The following is a 19,920-nucleotide window of genomic DNA, read 5'->3' as shown; positions in this document are numbered from 1 at the left end:
TATTTTCCTATCTCATTTCCCTTTGCTATGACTTCCTCTTCTCCTTCCTCGAGCCCCTAGCCCCCAACACTCTGGCCACTAGGCCACTCATTTTTTTTTTTTCCATTTATTTTTATTAGTTGGAGGCTAATTACTTTACATCATTGCAGTGGTTTTTGTCATACATTGAAATGAATTAGCCATGGATTTACATGTATTCCCCATCCCGGTCCCCCCTCCCACCTCCCTCTCCACCCGATCCCTCTGGGTCTTCCCAGTGCACCAGGCCCGAGCACTTGTCTCATGCACCCAACCTGGGCTGGTGATCTGTTTCACCCTAGATAATATACATGTTTCGATGCTGTTCTCTTGAAACATCCCACCCTCACCTTCTCCCAGAGTCCACAAGTCTGTTCTATACATCTGAGTCTCTTTTTCTGTTTTGCATATAGTGTTATCGTTACCATCTGCTATGTCTATGTATTTGTTCACATGGCTCCCACTGGCTAGAACGGCTATCTTTGCTGGGAAAAGTCCTTTATCCACAAGGCCCAGGTCTGCCAGATCTCCTCCCACCCTGACAATGAACTCCTTTAGCACTGTTTCTTGTTAACCTTACAGATAAGGACACAGAGGCTGGATATGGCCCACAGCTGAGTTCTGGAGTCCCCAGAAGATAATCCTCAGGTATCTTGATCTTCTGCCATCCCTGGCTTCTTAGCATCAGAGCATAGACACACGGTTCTTGATGTACACGTGATAGGGGTCACTGCGCTTGTCCACTTTGCGGGAGCGGGTGTATCCGAGGATGAGACTGCCCACAGTGGCAGCAAAGAGGAACATGACGAAGAGGATGTACATGTAGGAGTTATCATTGCGGCCAGGCGGGCTGGCCCGCTTCTCCTCAGTCAGGTTGTCTGGCCCTGGCCGGCAGAGCAAGTTGCTGTGAAGAGTGGCATTTAAAGCCTTCAGCACAGCGTGCAGGCTCTCATACCAGGTCTCAGTCCCATTGATGGTCTCCATAGCAACAGGGATTGAGGTGGAGGAAGAATCGGAGAATGCTCTGGCAGTGACAGAAAAGAGAGAAGATGGTTTCTGTTACTTAAAGCCTGAGTGACCCTACCATTTCTTCAGACCCCAGCTAAAATCCCTGCCTCACAGTTTATTCTAACTACTTGTTTACCTATCTTCTCCACTAGACTGCAAGCCCGAGGAAGTTAGGGACTGTGTCTGTTTGGTTTTTTTATTGTTTAAAAATAAATTATTTATTTGATTCTGCTGGGCCTTCGTTGTGGCATGTGGGATCTTTAGTTGTGGCATGTGAACTCATAGTTGCAGCTTGTGGGATCTAGTTCCCTAGATTGAACCCACGCCCCTTGCATTGGGAGCATGGACTCTTAGCCACTGGACCACCAGGGAAGTCCCGCTGTGTCTGTTTTATCCACTGCTATATATGAGCACTCGTGACAGCACTCAGTAGGTGCTCAATAAATACCTGCGGAAGGAAGTTTTCCTTGAGCATTATAACCATGCTGATCTATCCTTTTCTGGGGATTCTACAAGTCACTGAGCTTTAGGCCAGAAGGACCTTAGGAATTATTTAACGTTATAATTCTTTCCATTTTACACACAAGGAACCTGAGGCCCAGAGAGACCAGGTGGCTTGTCCATGATCACAGAGAATATTGGAGGTAGAGCCGAGGCAGAGCCCTGCCCTTTGATGACCAGCTCAGAGCTCCTCTAGGCTCCATGCCAGCTCTGGGCAGGACCACGTAGCACAGTGAGAAGACATGCCTCAGAACTCTACCACAGCTCCGTTCTTTTTTATGCTCCACAGACACCATGCAGAAGATGTTTGGGGATGGTTTAGATTTCCCCCTACCTCGAGAAGCAGACACTGGGTCTTTTGACCGCTAAAGCATCCTAGGTCCCACTCTAGGTATTCATAGCTACTGAGCAGAAATTCTGTCAGAAAAGAGGTGGCTGGGGAAGCAGGGAGGGGCTGAAACCATTGCAGACACTGGGCCTGAGGGGAGTGGAGTGAAAGGAGCACTCAGTCTGGTTTGGGGTTTTACCTATCTCAGAGAAAAAAGACATTGGCCACCTCCACTACTCTGCCTTCCAAAACAAGATCACTGTGTGTGTACATGGCACATAATGGGTGATAATAGATGTTCCTTTTCCTTATTCTCAGATATCTTTAGTTTACAGCTTAGAAAAACTGCCAAAGACAGCCTTGCATTCTAGTCTCTGGAAAAACACATGTCATTCCTTTTAAACAAGGCTCCACACTCACTTCCTTCAGGAAGCCTTTGTGCACTCCCACCATAATCCACAAGCTTTATCATCACAGCCTTCCCTTTGCCCTAGCACATACATATGAGGCAATGAGAGGCTGTCCTCTTGTTACTGACAAGGGTTATCAGCAGCCACATGCTCCTGGTCAGCAAGGCTATGGTCTCTCCCACCATAGTTGAGTCCAGTTGAGAGGACTACCTTAGCTCTCCTTCCCTTGGTGGTCTTCAGTAAAAATGGCCACTTTGGAATTTTCACATGCCAAGCATTCAGGGTTCACCGAACTGAGTGAACCAATCAAAGTTAACACACTTGAATATTAACCATAAGGTCTTTTCCCCAGAAAAGTTGACAGTTAGCTATGTTCATAATAAATATTCGTGAACAATGCTATGAATGTAGACGTTGGGAGGAAGAATCTAAGTAGTACAGCAATAACCCAGGACTGGCCCACACTTGGTGCAAGGCGTTTGGGGCCCTCTGCCATCTAGAACTTGGACAAACTTGTCTGGATGGAGGAGGGGAAGAGTTAAGATCTGGGAGGCATAGGTTCTTATGTACTATCCCACTTATCAGGCAAGAAATTTGTGCCTTCCTCTTTCTTCATATGGGCTAATGGAAAGCAGAAGCAGCACAATGAAATCAATGGCTCAATGAATCATCTGGCCAGTCATCACTAAAGGGGCTCACTATTGGGAGCCTCATCCTGGGATCTCCAGGAGGCCAGTCCCTATACTCCGGGCACATCGCCAGTTCTTAATGTGGGAGACAACCTAGGAGCTACTGGGGCTTAAAGGAAGAAGGGGTGAATTCTGATCAGTGCTTGGAGAGTGTTCACAGCAATGGAAGAATTTGAGCTGGACCTTGAAGAATATTTTGGAAGTAGAGGAGGCAAGGGGAAGAATGAGAGGGATAGAGGCATGATAACAAGAAAGCATGTTTTGAAGAAAGGAAAGTAGCAAAAAGAGTGTAATATGCCTGGAAGGATAAGATATGGGATGGAGATGCTGGTCCAAACCAGATCAGTGAGGGCCTTGAGTACCAGACTGCAGAGTTGGAACTATATCGTGTAAGTGGAGAAGAACCACAGAATGACATTTTAAAGGTGGGGTTAAATGATCAGATCTGTACTTGGAAAGGACTCTCTGGCTGCCATGTGGAGTGCGGGAGTGAAAGGGGCAAGAATGGAGGCAAGGAGCCATGTGACAAGTGAAATAATCTAGGTTCAAGATGCTGAGACCTGAGCTGAGTTGGAGGGGATGACAAGGTGGGGGCAGGGACAGATGGAGGATGTGAGGGGCACTTGAGGGAGGGGATAGCTAGTGTAATGGTTGCAGGAAGAAGGGGCCTCAGATAGTTTTATAGGCAGACAGCAGACAGATGGCATAAATGCTAGAAGAATTCACTTTGAGTAAAATAAGTTTCTTGCCCTGTTTGCGCTGCAGTTTCCTCATCTATCAAAAAAGATTATCACCAGGAATTGTGGTTCAATGGGTAGAGTTTCAGTTTTGCAAGATGAAAAGATCTAGAGATCTGTTGCAAAACAATGAATGCTACTGAGATGTGCCATTAAAAATGGTTGAGATGCTAACACTTACATTGCTTTTTTTAAAACCATATTAAAAATTTCATTAATTAGAAAGAAGAAGAAGATTATTATCTCTTCTCTGCCCCCTCTTCAAGCTTGCTTGAGCATATACATTTATTATGGTGAAGAGGATTTTTAAAACACATTTTAGTTAAAAAAAAAGACTATGGCTTTCATTAAAATGAAAATCTACTTGTTGTTTTTATGAAGTAAATACGTATACATGATGAAAAACAGAAGCAGTATGCACAATGAAAATGCAGTCTCTCTGTTCCCAGTGGCCCAGGTTTCCTTCCCAGAGCAGATACTGTCACCACTTCTCTTAGATATCCTTGTGAGGGGGTTTGGACAGGGCAGGTGGAGGGCCACCTCCCCCGGGAAGGCTCACGGAACAGCAAGCAAATTCACTGGCTCCTTGTCAGCTCCAGGAATCTCCCTGTGGGTGTCCCAAGGCTCCTTAGCTGCTCAGCCTCTTCAGGACATCCCTGGACACATCTGAGGTCTCAGCGTGTGTAAGGGGCAGCACACTGACTGGAACCGCCCACCCTGGCCAGGCACCATAGTAACCATTTGCATGAGTTGTTTTAGGACAGGAGATCCTGGTAAGGAACACGGAACTAACAAGCCTCCACCAACGGGAAGAGTTCAGGAAAGGTCAAAAGAAGACACCACCTGTCCGACCACCTCCCAGAATCCTTCTCTCTGGCATCCATGTTGGCTGAACAAGACATGCACCACCAGGAAGGGTTCTGAGTCAGAATGATTGGCTAAGGACAACCCGGAAACTAATCCCATCACCATAAAACCCAAGACTGCGAGCCATGTGACAGAGCTGTTCTCCTGGGTTCCCTGACCCTCCAGGTGCCCTTTCCCAATAAAATCTCTTGCTTTGTCAGCAGATGTATCTCCTCGGACAATTCATTTCTGAGTGTTAGACAAGAGCCCAGTTTCGGGTCCTGGAAGGGGTCCCCTTTCCTGCAACACATGGACTTTGGAAGCTGGTAAGGCCCAGACCTGGTGGGGCTGGGAGACAGAAAAGGAAGGAACTAGACACACAGGAAAAAAAACCCTCAGAACCAGGGTGGATCGCCTAAGGCCAAGCCCCAAGAATTGTGCAGTAACTTTACTGTGGATGATAACTCCCTCCCACTTCCCCTCCCCTTCCTGCAGCAGCAGGATCAGGCCAGCCTAGGATTGTAGTTAAGGGAACTGTGCCATGGCCAAGGGACCCCCGATTGCTGTCCCCCAACACCAGGTTCACAATGTCTCAACTGGGTGACTTCATGAGAAACCTCAGTTCAATACGAGCTGCTGCTCAGGGATCAGCTAAGAGTGCAGTCTAAAACATCCCCTTATGGGACTTCCCTGGTCCAGTGTTTAAAAATCCACCCTGCAATGCAAGGGATGTGGGTTTGATCCCTGGTTAGGGAACTAAGATCCCACATGCCTCAGAGCAGCTAAGCCCACTTGATGCGACAACTGAGCCTGTGTGCCACAACTAGAGCGTCCAGGTGCCACAGTGAAAGAGCCTCTATGACACAAAAGAGATCCCTAGTGCCACAGTGAAGACCTGATGCAGTCTAATAAATAAATCAAAACATTCCCTTTCCCCCAGAGTACTGACACCTCGTCAGGAGTGTTTAAAAGGCTGAAAGCGCCTGAGACCCAAGGAAATGATGTGAGTGGCAGAATGGCAGCCAGAATTGGGTTGCTGTTTTACATAGGAAAAAATCATGTTACCAATCTGCCTAAGTGGATAGACTGGATATAAACACAGGCATGACATCAACACTGTAGGATAGCTTTGTTGTGAAGATTAAAGGAGAAAATGAGGGAGTGCATGGCACTAGACACTCCACAGATGTGGTGGTGGTTTTATTTGTGCAGAGCAGAGGCTGGCAGGGCCTTCAGAGTCCATCTAGTCTAACCTTCTTCATTTTACAGTGAAAGAAATGAAAATCAAAGAGCTGTCTTGGTTCAGCTGCTACCTGTATGACTTTGGGTATGTGACTTCCCTTTTCTGGGCCCCAGCTCCTGTGTGTATCTGTAAAATGAAGGGATTTTACTGTGTGATCCTGTAAGGTCTCAGTCAGCTTTAACATCCCATGACGATACCATAAAACCACACTGTGAGATTTGGGAGACTGGGTAGGCTGGTGGGAGAGAATTTAGGGGGTTCTCTAGAGTCCCGCAGATGACAAGATAGAGAAGACTGCAGACTTCTTCCTCCAAGATTAAGATTCTTCAGAGTCCCAGGACTGTTACATTTAATATTCCAGCCCAGATAAACTGAAGGCCAAATCTGTTGACTTGTTCATTTTTCCTCTTTATAGCTCACCTGCCAGTGAGATCTAGCCTGAGAAAGACAGACTCTGTGTTAGAAAGTGGGGTTAGGGGGAAAGCATGGAGGACAGGGTGGGCTCTGAGGTGGGGTTCAGTGAAGAAAGTAAAGGTTCACAAAACCATTCATTCCTCAGACTTTCTTCCAGCTTCTCTCTGGACAAACTGGTTGGATATTTGTGGTTCTGATGGAGGGCACAAAAGAGTCATAGTTGCCTGTCTTTAGAAGCTAAGTTGAAGTGGGAGGGAGGGCCTGTGTGCAAGGGCATCCTGTGGCTTCAGGAGAGGCAGAGAGCTCTTAAAGGGACAGCTTGGTTCTCTGTGACCTGCCTCCGGGTCCCAAGGCAGGGATTGGCAACTGGCAACATGGGGCATTCCGTTCCCCTCTCTGAGCTCCTTGGCTCCCCTCTTCAAAATAATCTCTGATTATGAAGCTGTTCAGACAGAGCTTCTGCCCTGAAAGTCCTTGACTGAAGCAGGAAATAATCAAGAAGGAAGATGAACAGTGACTGAAAAGAGATTCTAAAGACCATTTAGAATCTAGATCCTCAGTCAGTCCTTCCATTTTGTAGCTGAGAAAACTAAAGGTCAGACAGGGGAAGTGACTTGTCCAAAATGACATGGTTGGTAAATGGCAGAGCTCGGATGAGAACCCACATCTTTGGGGGTGCTGTGTAGGTGCTCTTTCCACTACAAATGGCAATGTCTTCTGGCATCTGAGTTGTATTTCCCACCAAACACAGGCTCCTCGTGTCCTGGGGCATCATATCCTATAAGTCCACCACTACTGCTTTTTCCTGCATTACAGACTCTCATGAGTCTTTTCTTTTTGGTCATACCACCTGGCATGTGGGATCTTAGTAACCCTACTGGGGATAGAACCTGCACCCCCTGCAATAAAGCGTGGAGTCTTAACCACTGGACCACAAGAGAAGTCCCTCTCACCAGTCGTAACTGAGGGTCCAATCAAGGCAGAAGTTGGTGACTTTGGGAGAAGTTAACCCTCTCTGGCGGCCCAGATGGTAAAGAATCTGTCTGCAACGGAGGAGACCAAGGTTCGATCCCTGGGTCGGAAAGATCCCCTGGAGAAGGGAATAACTACCCACCCCAGTATTCTTGCCTGGAGAATTCCATGGACAGAGGAGCCTGGCGGGCTTCAGTCCATGAGGTCACAAAGAGTCAGACACGACTGAGCGACTAACACTTAATCTTCCTTTACAGTCTTTCCCATGGTCCTTTCTGCTCCAGATGTACTTCTGCTCCCCCATACAAACCAAGTGCACCCTCTTCCTCCACACCCTGGTGCTACTCTTTCCTGCACATTAACAGGTTTACCCAAAGCTGACCTCTTTCTTGGGAGTGAGGCAAAAAGCTGTGACCTGAAGGATAAACTGGGTATCTTAGTGAGGTTTTCTTTCAGGTTTCTCTGGGCAGAAGTAAAACTCCACTGTTGGTTTTTTGGTTTCCCTACTGCTCTGTTTCAGCTACCCTTCAAGAATGTCTGAAGTGCTTGGAAGTGTGGTAGAAAGGCAGGAGAAAGGGGTCACATAAAGCAGGTAGGGAATCCAAGGATAACTCCCGGGACTGCAAATTTTGCCTCTGGCCCGCCTGGTGGTCTTGTCACCACCATGGGCTGGCGTGAAAGGAAGCTTAACATATAGTTAGACGGAAACAAAGAAATAGAATCTGAGCTGGAAGGGAACTTAACAATCATGTCACTGGTATAACCCCCTCATTCAACCAGTGGGAAAAACCATATACTCTCCCCCAAACCCCCGCCCCCGAGAGGAAGTCACTTGCTCAAGGTCTCACAGCCTAGGAACTGGGACCAAAAACAGTTATTGCCGTATCTTTTCACTATAAATTCTGTTACCATAAGACAGTTTAACCTCTGCTGATTATCATTCAAGCTCCTTTAGATATGACCCTGCCTCCAGCCTCATCTCACCATGTCTCTCCCTATTGCCCATGCCCCATGATACTGAGCTACAGGCCATTCTCCAAACATTCCTTGCATTTTGCCCTCTCTTGCTTTTGCTCATGCTGCTTGCTGAGGCAGAAATGCCCATCCTCTTTTTATCTGCCTGGCGAACTCCTACACATCCTTCAAGACCCAGCTCCAATGTCACCTTGGTAGACCCTCTCCTGAGACATCCTCTTCTCCACTCCCTAGCCAGTTAAGTCTCTTCCTCTTGTCTGTTCCTGAAGGGCTTTGCATAAAATCCTAATAGAGCACTATACTGTACTGACATTGGGTGTGTATATCTATATAAATATAAACAGATAGAGATACATATGCTAAACTGTGAGCTGGGAGGGGTGAGAGGAGGGACCTGTGCATCAAAGTTTCTTTATAGTAGGCACTCAAGAACAGAGGGATAAATATCTCTTCTTATTAGACTAGTCCCTCCTGCACACACAAATACGCATTCATGAAAGCACTTACAAAGCAACTTCAAGGGCAGGCCGAAACAGATTCCTTTTGGTCATGGGCAGGGGAAGCTCAAAGAAAAGACACCATTTTGGTCAGGTGGGGAAGTGAGGTCGGGGAGGAAGCATTCTCAGCCACCTTTGGAAGCACAGATTTCCCTGCACCTGAACCCTATTCAATCCAAAGGGCAAACATTATTGGCCTGGAACACCAGCAGCGGCTTTGCAACCCTCTTCCCTGTGTACCTACCCGGGGTGTGGCTACACACACCCACCTGCTGCACACACACAGTCCAAATCCCAGTCTCCCAGCCTCTAATCTTGCCTTTCAAGTGTGCCTTTCATGGTTCCAATCCCGGCTGACCTTGAGCACTGCATTTATTTCCTCTGAATCTCATCTATGAGATGGGTATAGTTACCCACCCCCCAACTTGCCTCACATGGCAATTTGGAGAGACACCATGGGGGGAAAGCTTTTTAGAAACTGCAGGGACTTCCCTGGTGGTCCGGTGGCTAAGACTAAATACTTTCAATGCCGGTGGCCCCAGATGGATACCTGATAGGGGAACTGGATCCCATATGTCAAAACTAAGAGTTCCCACTTGCTGCAACTAAGACCTGGTACAGTCAAATAAATAAATATTTAGAAAACAAAAAAAGAAATTGCAACATATCATATAAACATTAGAATTACTGGGCAGCCGGTCACTGTTTCCTTTTCTGTTTCTCTATCTACCTCCCCCACCCTGCCCCCCAGTATTACCAAGAACAGCCAACTCTATGTCTCCTCTCCCCTCCCTTCCTCCTCTTACCCTCAGAGGAAGCCAGGAGGTTCTTTATTATTCTTGATTCCCAGATACACTTACCTCTTTCAGAAATAAAGAGTAACTTTCTTGTTTCTCATCCTTTCTGATCAGCCCTGTAATCTCTCTCCATTTAGGGGTACTATTCTGTAGTCCTGCTGGTGATAGAGAACACAATGGAATTGAAGTCAAGAGACCTGTCCTGTTTTGCAGGTGTGTCTAGCCGTGTGTCTTGGTTAAGTCATTTCTTCACTCTGGACCTCATTCTCCCCATCAGTAAGATGGGCTTTCTTGTCTTGCTACCCTCTTAGTAGGAATTTGGAGCGTTCACCTATTCAGTTTATAGGTAAAATGTGTTTTGCAAAGTGTGGAGTGAGAAAGGAATGAAGGTTGTTTGTTATTATCTCAAGGAATCAAGAAAATCTGAAAGCAGTTTCCTTGCCTCCAGTATGGCTCTCCCCCACTTAGAGCCAACAACTGGTTGGATACCAGAAGATAAGGAGCAGCTGACACATCTACAATGCAGCTTGTAGCTGAAGGGGCTTCCCTGGTGACTCAGTGGTAAAGAGCCTGGCTGGCACTGCAGGAGACACAGGTTCAATCCCTGCTTAGGGAAGATTCCCCTGGAGAAGGATATTCTTCACTCCAGTATTCTTGCCCGGAAAATCCCACTCAGAGGAGCCTGGCAGGCTCCAGTCCAAGAGGTCGCAAAAAAGTTGGACACGACTTAGTGACTGAACAACAGCAACAACTTGCTGAAGTGGAGTCAGCCCTGAGCTAGGAGTGAGGAGAATTGAGTTCTACTTCTGTCTGTGACCCTGGGCAAGCCATCTCCTCTTGGACCTCAATTTTCTCATAGGCAAACTGTTGATAAGTGGGAAGAGGGGATATCAGGCGATACTGCTCCATGAATCCTCACACAAGGGTCTAAACTCCTGTACTTTCTACACCAGAGACTCCCGGGTCCAGTCCCTCTTCCCCACAGGCCAAGTGGAGTACATGGGCAACGGGACCGGGCGGCTCACCTTACAGGTGGTGACCCAAGAAGAGAAGGCACAAAGCATAGAGCAGGTAGGTGGGAGATGGGCACAGCTTCACACGACCCGTAAACTAGAAGGCAAGTCTCCAGACTCCCAGCCTAGACCTATGTTACTAGCGGTAGAATATGGCTAAGGGGGCCCCCAAGGCTTTTCCCGGGACTGGGGCACCTAGGACGAGAGACACAATGAAGTGGCGAGCTGGCAAGTCCACCCGTAGAGCAAGCGGCTCCCGCCGGGCGAGAAGACGCGCGTGTGCGCTCGCGGCGGAGCCGCAGGTGTTCGCTCGCACATCTGTGGATGTGGAAGGAGCTTTGGTGCCGCCCTCCCCGGGCCTGTGGGTGCTGACCCCAAACCCCAGGTTTCCGGGCAAGGCGTGCCAGGGGCCCAGCCTCGCCACGTGCGCCCCGGGATCCCTGTGGCTGGGTCCTAGAGAGGAGGGGTCTGTACCCGAGCCGCCCCCAAGGTCGGGTCGCCGGCCTCCAGGGAGGCGGTCGGATCGCTCATTTCTATCCCTGGCGTCTGCTGGGCCTTCCCGACCTGGCGAGAGCGTCTTACCTGCCCATCTGTAAGGCTCCCAGGAGCGCAGTCTGTTGGACTCTACGCCCTGGGCTCGCGGGTGCCCCGCACTGCGCCCCAAGGCACTCCTCCAGCCCCTCGGCTCGCAGTCCGCGCCGAGCACTGCCTGCGCCCCCTCGGCTTCGCGCTCCGACCCGCGCTCTGCTGCCTTTTCCCTTCCCCCGGGCGTCCCCACCCCCAGCCCCGCCCGGCCCCTAACCCACCCACTTCTCCTCCCCAAGCTGGCTTTGGGCACCTCCGCCCAGCTGCTTGGCCTCACAGCTCTGTGGGTTCCGACCCTTCCGTCCCCTGCAGCGCCTGCTTCCTGGACCAGAGACCGACTGTTTTCTTGCTTCACGTCAGCTTGCCGGGTCTGAGGAGGCAGAGAGCCCGGTGGTGGTGGAATCCGACTTTACTCCTCCGTGATTGTGTGGCGGTGGACAAGTCACTGCTCCTCACTGAGCCGCGACTTCCTCGGAGTAAAATGGGTACAATTCTTGCATGCATTCTTCACAGGGTGATGGTTAGCATCAGAGATCTAAGAATCCAAAATACTAAACCCAGATGGTCACTGGAGAATCATCTGATTCTAACACAAACCCTCTTTTCCAGACAGGATACAGTTTGGGGAAGGGGTCCAGCTTAGGAAAGGGTGAGCCCAGGCTCACCAAGGAAGTCGCTGGTGGAGCTCAGACTCAAGATGCACTAGGCCACTCTCTCCCCTTAACCAGTGTCTCCAAGTCTCAGCAGTCCCTCACATACGCAGACAACTGGTGTCCAGACACATCTCACTGCTACCTGTCCCACACACCATATGCTTTCTGGCCATTAGACCCTCACTCAAGCTATTGCTTCCTTACTGCAGACACTGCAGGTTCCAAAGAAATGAAGCAGCCAGGGGCAATTGGGAAATGAGAGCCAGGAGGCCAAGGCCATGGAGTGGATGGTGGGAGCAGACTCTCAGGGACTCTGTGGGGAGTCCGCATCAGAGACCTCTTTGCCAGCCTATGGCCTTGGGATAGCTATTAACAAACTGAGGTCAGCTCTGACTCCTGTGCAAAGAAAACTCTGTCCTAGGACATCTGAGGCATATACCCTCAATCACAGAACCTCAGATTCTATCTAAGAAGTGCTATCATTCAAAAAAGGCCTATCCCATGGAGGGAATGTTGTAGAAAATTGTACAAAATATACATCAAAACACCATACTTCTGTAGTTTCATATTTTGACCCAGATACTTCTTTTTCTCAGTCTGTATATCATCTCTCGGAGAAATCCCTTAGCAGGCAGTCTCAGATTTCAGCCTACTTAAGAATCACCCCGGCCCTTATTTTAAGTGAAGTAGACTTTTGGGTTCCACTTCAGAGTTTCTGATTCAGGAGATCTGGAATAGAGCCCAGAAATTAGTTGTTTTTCTTTTTCTTTTTTTTAAGAAAGCTTCCGGAAAGATTGTGATGCAAGTGGTTCTTGAGACCAGCCTTGAGGAAACAAGCCCTGCCTCAGTAAGCCTTCCTTCCCACATCCTGCCAAGGCCTTGCATCTAATCTATAGGACTATTTATTACAGTTATCAAAAGTAACTATTTGTCTACCTCATCTACTAGGCTGTGAGTTCTTTGAAAACAGGGACTGTTTCTTGTCCTAATAAAATTTTGGAATCACAGCCTTAGAATCATCCTATGTGTTTTTTTAGCTGGGGAGCACATACAGAATCCCTGTGAATCACACATACATATTAAAACCTTCCTGGTAAACCTACACCAATAGTTTCCCCTATGAATGATTTTTTTAAAAGTAAGTATATACTACAGTTCAGCATTTGAGAGACTTCTGTATCTATTATTACAAAGGTACTAAGAAATACATTTGTTTTTTTCTTCTGGTTCTCTAAAACTTTTAATGTATTTGTTTGTTTGTTTTGGCTGCACTGGGTCTTGTTGATGTCGCAGGCTTTCTCTAGTTGCAATGTGAGGGTTTCTCATTGTGGTGGCTACTCTTGTTGCAGAGCATGGGCTCTAGGCACATGGGCTTCAGTAGTTGCCTTGTGTGGGCCCTGTAGGTATGGTGCATGGGCTTTGTTGCTCTGAGGTATGTGGGAATCTTCCCAGACCGGGGATCAGACCCACCTCCCCTGCATTGGCAGGTGGATTCTTAATCAGTGGACCACAAGGGAAGTCCCTGAGAAATACATTTGGATACTTGAAAAGAAGCAAGACTGGAAATGTAGTTTTATGTTACAAAATTTAGAAGACCTCAGTTACCAAACAACTAAAAATACACAACAGATAAATAGGAATTTCTTAACATCATGGTCTCTAACAATGCAAAAATTAGGTATTAAGGCATCTTTTACTCCCATCTATCTGCAGCAAAGAGAAATATTTTAAATAGGAACCAGCACTTCTATTCAAATACTTTCCGATGCATTTGGCAGATTTGTTTTTATATTCTCCTGTTCAACATTCCATTGAAAGTTCTCATAATTGAACATTGTGACCCAAACCAAGAGAAAAGTATCAATATAAACAAACTCATTTATTAAAAAGGAGCAGTTTGCCCTTGAAAAGAAAAAGGAACTACAAAGAGAATATTATGTATAAAGTACAAATACTAGTGTTTAAATTTCTCTGAAGCAATTTATGCTTCAGTAATTAAGAGAAAGAAGTGATAAAGACTTTATTAAGATGAGGAGCCTATTAATATGCATCATGCTGTGGGCTAATTGTTCACTCATTATTCTGTTCCACTGGGATGAGAGTTTGAAAAGAGCTTTATATTTCTCTAGAAAAAATTACATCCACTAGACTAAGATCACATAAGTTAACACTGATTATTATTCCCTATATCTGTCATTTACAAAGCTCAAATGGCTTCATAAAGTATACAATCAGTAACATTTTTACCTTTTATTAAGGCAAGTTTGTGAAAATAATTTAATACAACCAGATAGCCACGTGACTTTCAGCTTAAAACATTTTTAATGTGAGAAATAGACCAACAAAATCTGTTTTCTAAAAAGACACTTCAGTCCTAGAAAAGAGTAACAAAAGATTTTGAAAGCAGTTTATTTTTTAAAGGATACTCTTCCCATGTCTCAAATTCCAAGTGCCGTTCATCATCTGCAGAGCCAGTTTTGTTTGACTCAGTTCAGTTCAGTTCAGTCACTCAGTCGTGTTCAGCAATTTGTGACCCCATGAACTGCAGCTCGCCTGGCCTCCCTGTCCATCACCAGCTCCCAGAGCTTACTCAAACTCATGTCCATTGAGTCGGTGATGCCATCCAATCATCTCATCCTCTGTCGTCCCCTTCTCCTCCCACCTTCAATCTTTCCCAGCATCAGGGTCTTTTCCAAGGAGTCAGTTCTTCCCTTCAGGTGGCCAAAGTATTGGAATTTCAGCTTTAGCATCAGTCCTTCCAATGAATATTCAGGACTGATTTCCCTTAGGATGGACTGGTTGGATCTCCTTGCTGTCCAAGGGACTCTCAAGAGTCTTCTCCAACACCACAGTTCAAAAGCATCATTTCTTCTGTGCTCAGCTTTCTTTATAGTCCAACTCTCACATCCATACATGACTACTGGGAAAACCATAGCTTTGACTAGACAGACCTTTGTTGGCAAAATAATGTCTCTGCTTTTTCATATGCTGTCTAGGTTGGTCATAACTTTTCTTCCTATATCAATCCAATTCCATCCTTGAGGAAGTTCTCCTTCATAGTTTGTTTTATCTGCTAACTTATGTTTCTGGAATTCTGTTTTTTATTCACTATTTTTTTTTTAAATTGAGGTATACTTGATTTATAATGTTGTGCTAATTTCAGCTGTATACCAAAGTGACTTAGTTATGCACATATGTATATTCTTTTTTATATTCTTTTCCATTATAGTTTATCCCAAGAGATTGGATGCAGTTCCCTCTGGGCTTTTGAAAGTCGTTCTTTTCTTTATCTTTTTTCCTCACTTGATGGGCTGTGTTAGGATTTTCAACCAAGATGTTATTGCTTTTGGATGTGGTAGAATTAATGGGGAAGGTGATTCTCCATAAACTGCTCTTTATTATTGTTGGTGTATTCAAACATGTAGTTCACGGTGGTCCTGAGATTAACATTCACTGCTTCCTGTAACTTGGCTGATAAATTCTGCTTTATACCTGATGATATGGTATTAAAAGATGCGTTCATAAATATGACTGGAGGTGTTTGAGGATTTGTTTTGTCCAATAAACCTCTGTGAAAAAGGCTTTGGAATCACCATTTTCTACTATCCTGTACTGAAATGAAACTGAACTTAATTCCTGGAAACTTTTCATCTCCTTCATAAATAGCACATGGTGCCTCCAATTCCATCTCCTGGTCTTTCCTGGCACTCAGCATGCTGGTTGCAGGGTACCTCCCTTGGACTACATTCAAGACAACAAGAGAAAATGAGGGCAGTGGCTCCGAGGCTCTTAGCTGTGGGAGGCACACCCTTCACTGGGCAGAGAGTCACGCACATGCCCCCAGCCCTTGGGGTGTGTGAAACTGGTGGCTGGGGAATGGGCCAGACTTAATTTTTGACAACAGATTGATCAGCTTCTCTTGCACACCTCTAGTGACTAGGAGCTCATTGCCTCCAAGGGACCTGAGCTCTGAGTGTTAGGATATTTTCACATTTTAACAAATACTGCCTTCTAAGGACCCTTCGGTCCTTGTGCCCAATGGAGACATCAAGTACATGCTTTGTTCCTTTTTTCAGTTCTTCAAAACTTTAGGTCTATCTTCCACTTCCTTTGGAGTGAGGATGGGGCAGGAACCCTGTAAGGGAAAGCAGCTGGCCAAAGGGCCAATGGAAAGTGGGCTAGACTACCTCATTTCCCCATCTGTGACTTTCAGTCTTACGATGAGGCTTGGATGACCCAATGTGTAACATGCCAACAGTATGATGCCCATGCTTAATAAATGGCAGCTTCCATTATTATTAGATGAGAAAAGGAAGAATGAAACAGAAGTCCTATTCTGGACAAATCTGAGGACTTTCAGGGAACTCTCTAATCCAGAGAGGTTGGGGACAAGGCCTGGACCTTAAAACAGGGAGGGTGAGGGAGTGGAGTGGGCCACCTGAAGACTCATCTAGAGATACACCTCCTTCAAGTCTTTGTTTAAATACCACCTTCCTAGCAAGGCCTTCCCTGACCACCTATTTACAAATTCTAGTCCCTCTTTCCTGCCTTGCTTTCTAATAACACCTAACATCATCTCATCTATCAACACTTAACTTTAAAAAATAGGGATTTTCGTGGTGGTCCAGTGGTTAAGAAGCCATGCTTCCACTGCAGGGGGCACAGGTTTGATCCTGCATGTGGCCAAAAAATAAAAAATTTATATATATACATACATACACACACACACACAAACACATATATATTTATATGTATGTTGTTGTTCAGTCACTAAGTCATGTCCAATGCTTTGTGACCCCATGGATTGCAGCATATCAGGCTTCCCTGTCCTTCACCATCTTCTGAAATCTTCTAAAACTCATGTCCATAGACTCGGTGATGCCAGCCAACCATCTCATCCTCTGTTGTCCCCCTCTCCTTCTGCCCTCAGTCTTTCCCAGCATCAGGGTATTTTCCAATGAGTTGGCTCTTCGTATCAGGTAGCCAAAATACCAGACCTTCTGCTTTAGCATCGGTCCTTCCAATGAATATTCGGGGTTTATTTCCTTTAGGATTGACTGGTTTGATCTTCTGACAGTTCAAGAGACTCTCAAGAGTCTTCTCCAACACCACAATTTGAAAGCATCAATTCGTTGGCGTTCAGCCTTCATGGTCCAGCTCTCACATCCATACATGACTACTGGAAAAACTATAGCTTTGACTACACGGACCTCTGTCAGGCAAAGTGATGTCTCTGCTTTTTAACACGCTGTCTAGGTCTGTCATAGCTTTTCTTTCAAGGAGCAAGCGTCTTTTAATTTCATGGCTGCAGTCACTGTCTGCAGTGACTTTGGAGCCCCAGAAAATAAAGTCTGTCACTGTTTCCACTTTTCCCCTATCTATTTGCCATAAAGTGATGGGATATATATGGCTACTGTTGTTCTTGCTGCATCCCTCAAGTGAAGGTCACAGCTCCTGTCAGTCAGTCCTATCTCAGTATTCTTTTCTTCTCTGAATTCCTGTTATCACCTCCTTCCTGCTCCCCTTCAGGCCTTGAGTGGTAGTGATGTCCAAATGTTTCAAGATCCAGGGTACTTCAAAACATTTTGTGGTTTCCCTACTCCCTGCCCACCTGTTTGAATAGGACCTCCTCAAATTACTGACACAAAAAGGCCATCTGCTTCCTGCCGGACCTGGCTCATGTAGAAGGCCATTCTCCTACAGCCCCCTGCACTTCCCTTGAACACAGCACTTATAATTGCCTACTTTATTACTGACTCCACACATAGAGTATAAGCTCCTCAAGGGTACTAAGCTAACACGGAGTCTGCACAGAGTAGACCTTACTGAGAACTTGTTGATAAATGAATGAATAAAAGTAATGAAGAGAAAGATCACTCAGAGTTATGTTATCAGGGAAAGCTTCCAGGAAGGGATAGAACCTGAGAGGAGCTGATGCTCTTTCAACCTCTTGACCAGACCTCTCTCCTCTGAATGCTAGACTCTTATATGTAACTACCTACTTGAAGTCTCTGTTTGGATAACATTTTGGGACTGGAACTTGTGACTTCTTCCTTGGCTCCCTTGAGTCTTCTATCTCTTGGTCAATGGAACCATCATCCATGCAGTGCCCTGTTTGTTTTGTTCATAGGACTCAACCCAGTTTTCTATTTATCTATGTACCGATTTGACTTCACTGATGGCTCAGACAGTAAATAATCTGCCTGCAGTGCTGGAGACCTGGGTTCAATCCCTGGATCAGGAAGATCCCCTGGAGAAGGAAATGGCAACCCACCCTAGTATTCTTGCCTGAGAATCCCATGGACAGAGGAGCCTGGGGGACTATAGTCCATGGGGTCGCAAAGAGTCAAACACAACTGAGTGACTTCATCATTTTCACTTTTGTGTACTGATTTGGGGTCTGCCTTTCCTGCTAGATTGTAGCAGGATTGTAAGCACTTACAATGTAAGTGCTTAGATTGTAAGCACTGTAAGAACACAGACCAGGTATGTCTTTTTCACCATGGAATACCCAGGATATAACTCAGTGTCTATCTAGGAGGTGGGGGACAAGCATTGGGAAGGAGGATGAACATGGACAATATCCGTCAACAGTCTCAGAAGCCTGGGTTACCAAGGAAAATACAGCATGAATCACAGAGGAAGTTTAACCGTCACATCAAGTTATTTTATTCCATTACTCATCAGGAGCCTGTGTCTGTGCTTCCGCAATCTTGTCTCACCTTGGCCTGTCAGTTTAACCTGCAGAACACTTGTCTTCTCATTCTTTTTCTCTTCCCCTATATATATATATAGCTGCACCAGGTCTTAGATTCAGCAAGCAGGATCTTTAGTTGCAGTGTGTTGGATCTAGTTCCCTGACCAGGGGTTGAACCTGGGCCCCCTGCTTTGGGACTGTGGAGTCTTAGCCATTAGACCACCAGGGAAGTCCCTGTCTTCTCCTTCTGAGCTTAACCATTCTCCTGCCTCTGCAGGCAGCAAAAAGCAGTGAAAAGAGCTCTGGAGGAGGTGGAGCAAGGTGCGGTGTCAGGAGACTGAACATCTCAGTGGCCTCTTCTCTTCACTTCACCCTCACACAAGCTAGGTCCTGGACAGCAAGGTAGAACAGTGGTGAAGAACACAGCTTCTGGGGTCCAGTGGAGCTGGGTTTGAATCCTAGCCTTGCCAGTTTTTAATCAGCTGTAAGGGTACCCTCTGAGTCTTAGTTTCCCTAATCTGTAGAATGGGTATAAAAACAACTGCATCTTACAGTTGTGTGGATTACAGTAAGGTATTATATTTAAAGCACTTCACCTGGTACCTGGCACATAGAAAGTGTTTCATTAAGAATAACTATTGGGAATTTCCTGGCAGTCCAGTGGTTAGGAATCCTTGCTCTCATTGCCAAAGGCATAGGATCAATCCCTGGTCAAGGAACTAAGATCCTGCAAGTCATGCAACATGGGCAAAATTTTTTTAAAAAATTAAAAGAGCACGTGTGCTCATGGTTGTGTAAATATGGACTTTTGAATGGTTTAAACAATAAGGGCTATGTGAATGCAGAAGAATGTGGGTTCAGTGAGGACCAAAGTTTATAGAGGAGGTAGGTGTATCAATTAGGAATCTTAGCTGTAATAGACAGAAAACCCAGTGCAAACTGACTTAAGTAGGAAAGGGAATTTATCAGCTCATAAGTGGTAAAGAATCTGCCTGCCAGTGCAGGAGATGCAGGGGACATTGATTTAATCCCTGGGTCAGGAAGATCCACTGGAGGAGGAAATGGCAACCCACTCCAGCATTCTTGCTTGAAAAATCCCACGTACAGAAGAGACTGGCAGCCTGCAATCCATGGGACCGCAAAGAGTTGGACATGACTGAGCACATGGCACAAAATTTTAATATCCTGACAAGTGTAGCTTCAGGCATAGCTGGATACAGAAGCTCAGATGATGTTTTCAGGAATCGGTCTTTTTGCATCTTTGGGCTCTGCTTTTGTCACTGATGCTCCGTGTTCAGGAAGGATCCCATTTTGTTGTAACAAGATGGTCTGCCTGCTGTTCCATGTATACACTATATTCTGTGAATAAAGTCAGTAGAAAGAAATGCTTTCCCCTACAATAGGAGTGCTGTTTATTGTATGGTCTTTGAAGTCCAGACTTAAAGTTCAACTAACTGCATGAACTTGGGCGAATCTTCATCTGAGCCAATTTCTTCTTCTCAAAACACAGTCAGCAATACAACCTTGTGGGTTTATT

General features: G+C 46.0%; 1 protein-coding gene across 2 annotated transcripts; it reads right to left on the bottom strand.

Moving 5' to 3' along the window:
• Positions 1-411: 411 nt before the first annotated feature.
• KCNE3 (potassium voltage-gated channel subfamily E regulatory subunit 3) lies at positions 412-11,205 on the bottom strand. Of its 2 annotated transcripts, none has more exons than XM_020879856.2 (3): positions 11,031-11,205; positions 9,499-9,593; positions 412-1,042 (listed from the first exon to the last, which is right to left on the bottom strand). In XM_020879856.2, exon 3 carries the CDS (start codon positions 1,000-1,002, stop codon positions 703-705), a length of 300 nt encoding a protein of 99 aa, XP_020735515.1. In that variant the 5' UTR covers positions 1,003-1,042; positions 9,499-9,593; positions 11,031-11,205; the 3' UTR covers positions 412-702. The 2 variants fall into 2 exon arrangements, with proteins under 2 accessions (XP_020735515.1, XP_020735514.1); XM_020879855.2 differs by having other exon boundaries at positions 9,499-9,590.
• Between the last annotated feature and the right edge of the window lie 8,715 nt (positions 11,206-19,920).

This window comes from Odocoileus virginianus, chromosome 10 (assembly GCF_023699985.2).
Source record: "Odocoileus virginianus isolate 20LAN1187 ecotype Illinois chromosome 10, Ovbor_1.2, whole genome shotgun sequence".
Classification (NCBI taxonomy): domain Eukaryota; kingdom Metazoa; phylum Chordata; class Mammalia; order Artiodactyla; family Cervidae; genus Odocoileus; species Odocoileus virginianus.
The sequence above is the reverse complement of the archived record's forward strand: the minus strand, read 5'-3'. Positions and strand labels throughout refer to the sequence as shown.

Excerpts from the sequence above, each read along its gene's own strand:
- KCNE3 (XM_020879856.2), bottom strand. The coding sequence starts at position 1,002 with ATGGAGACCATCAATGGGACTGAGACCTGGTATGAGAGCCTGCACGCT.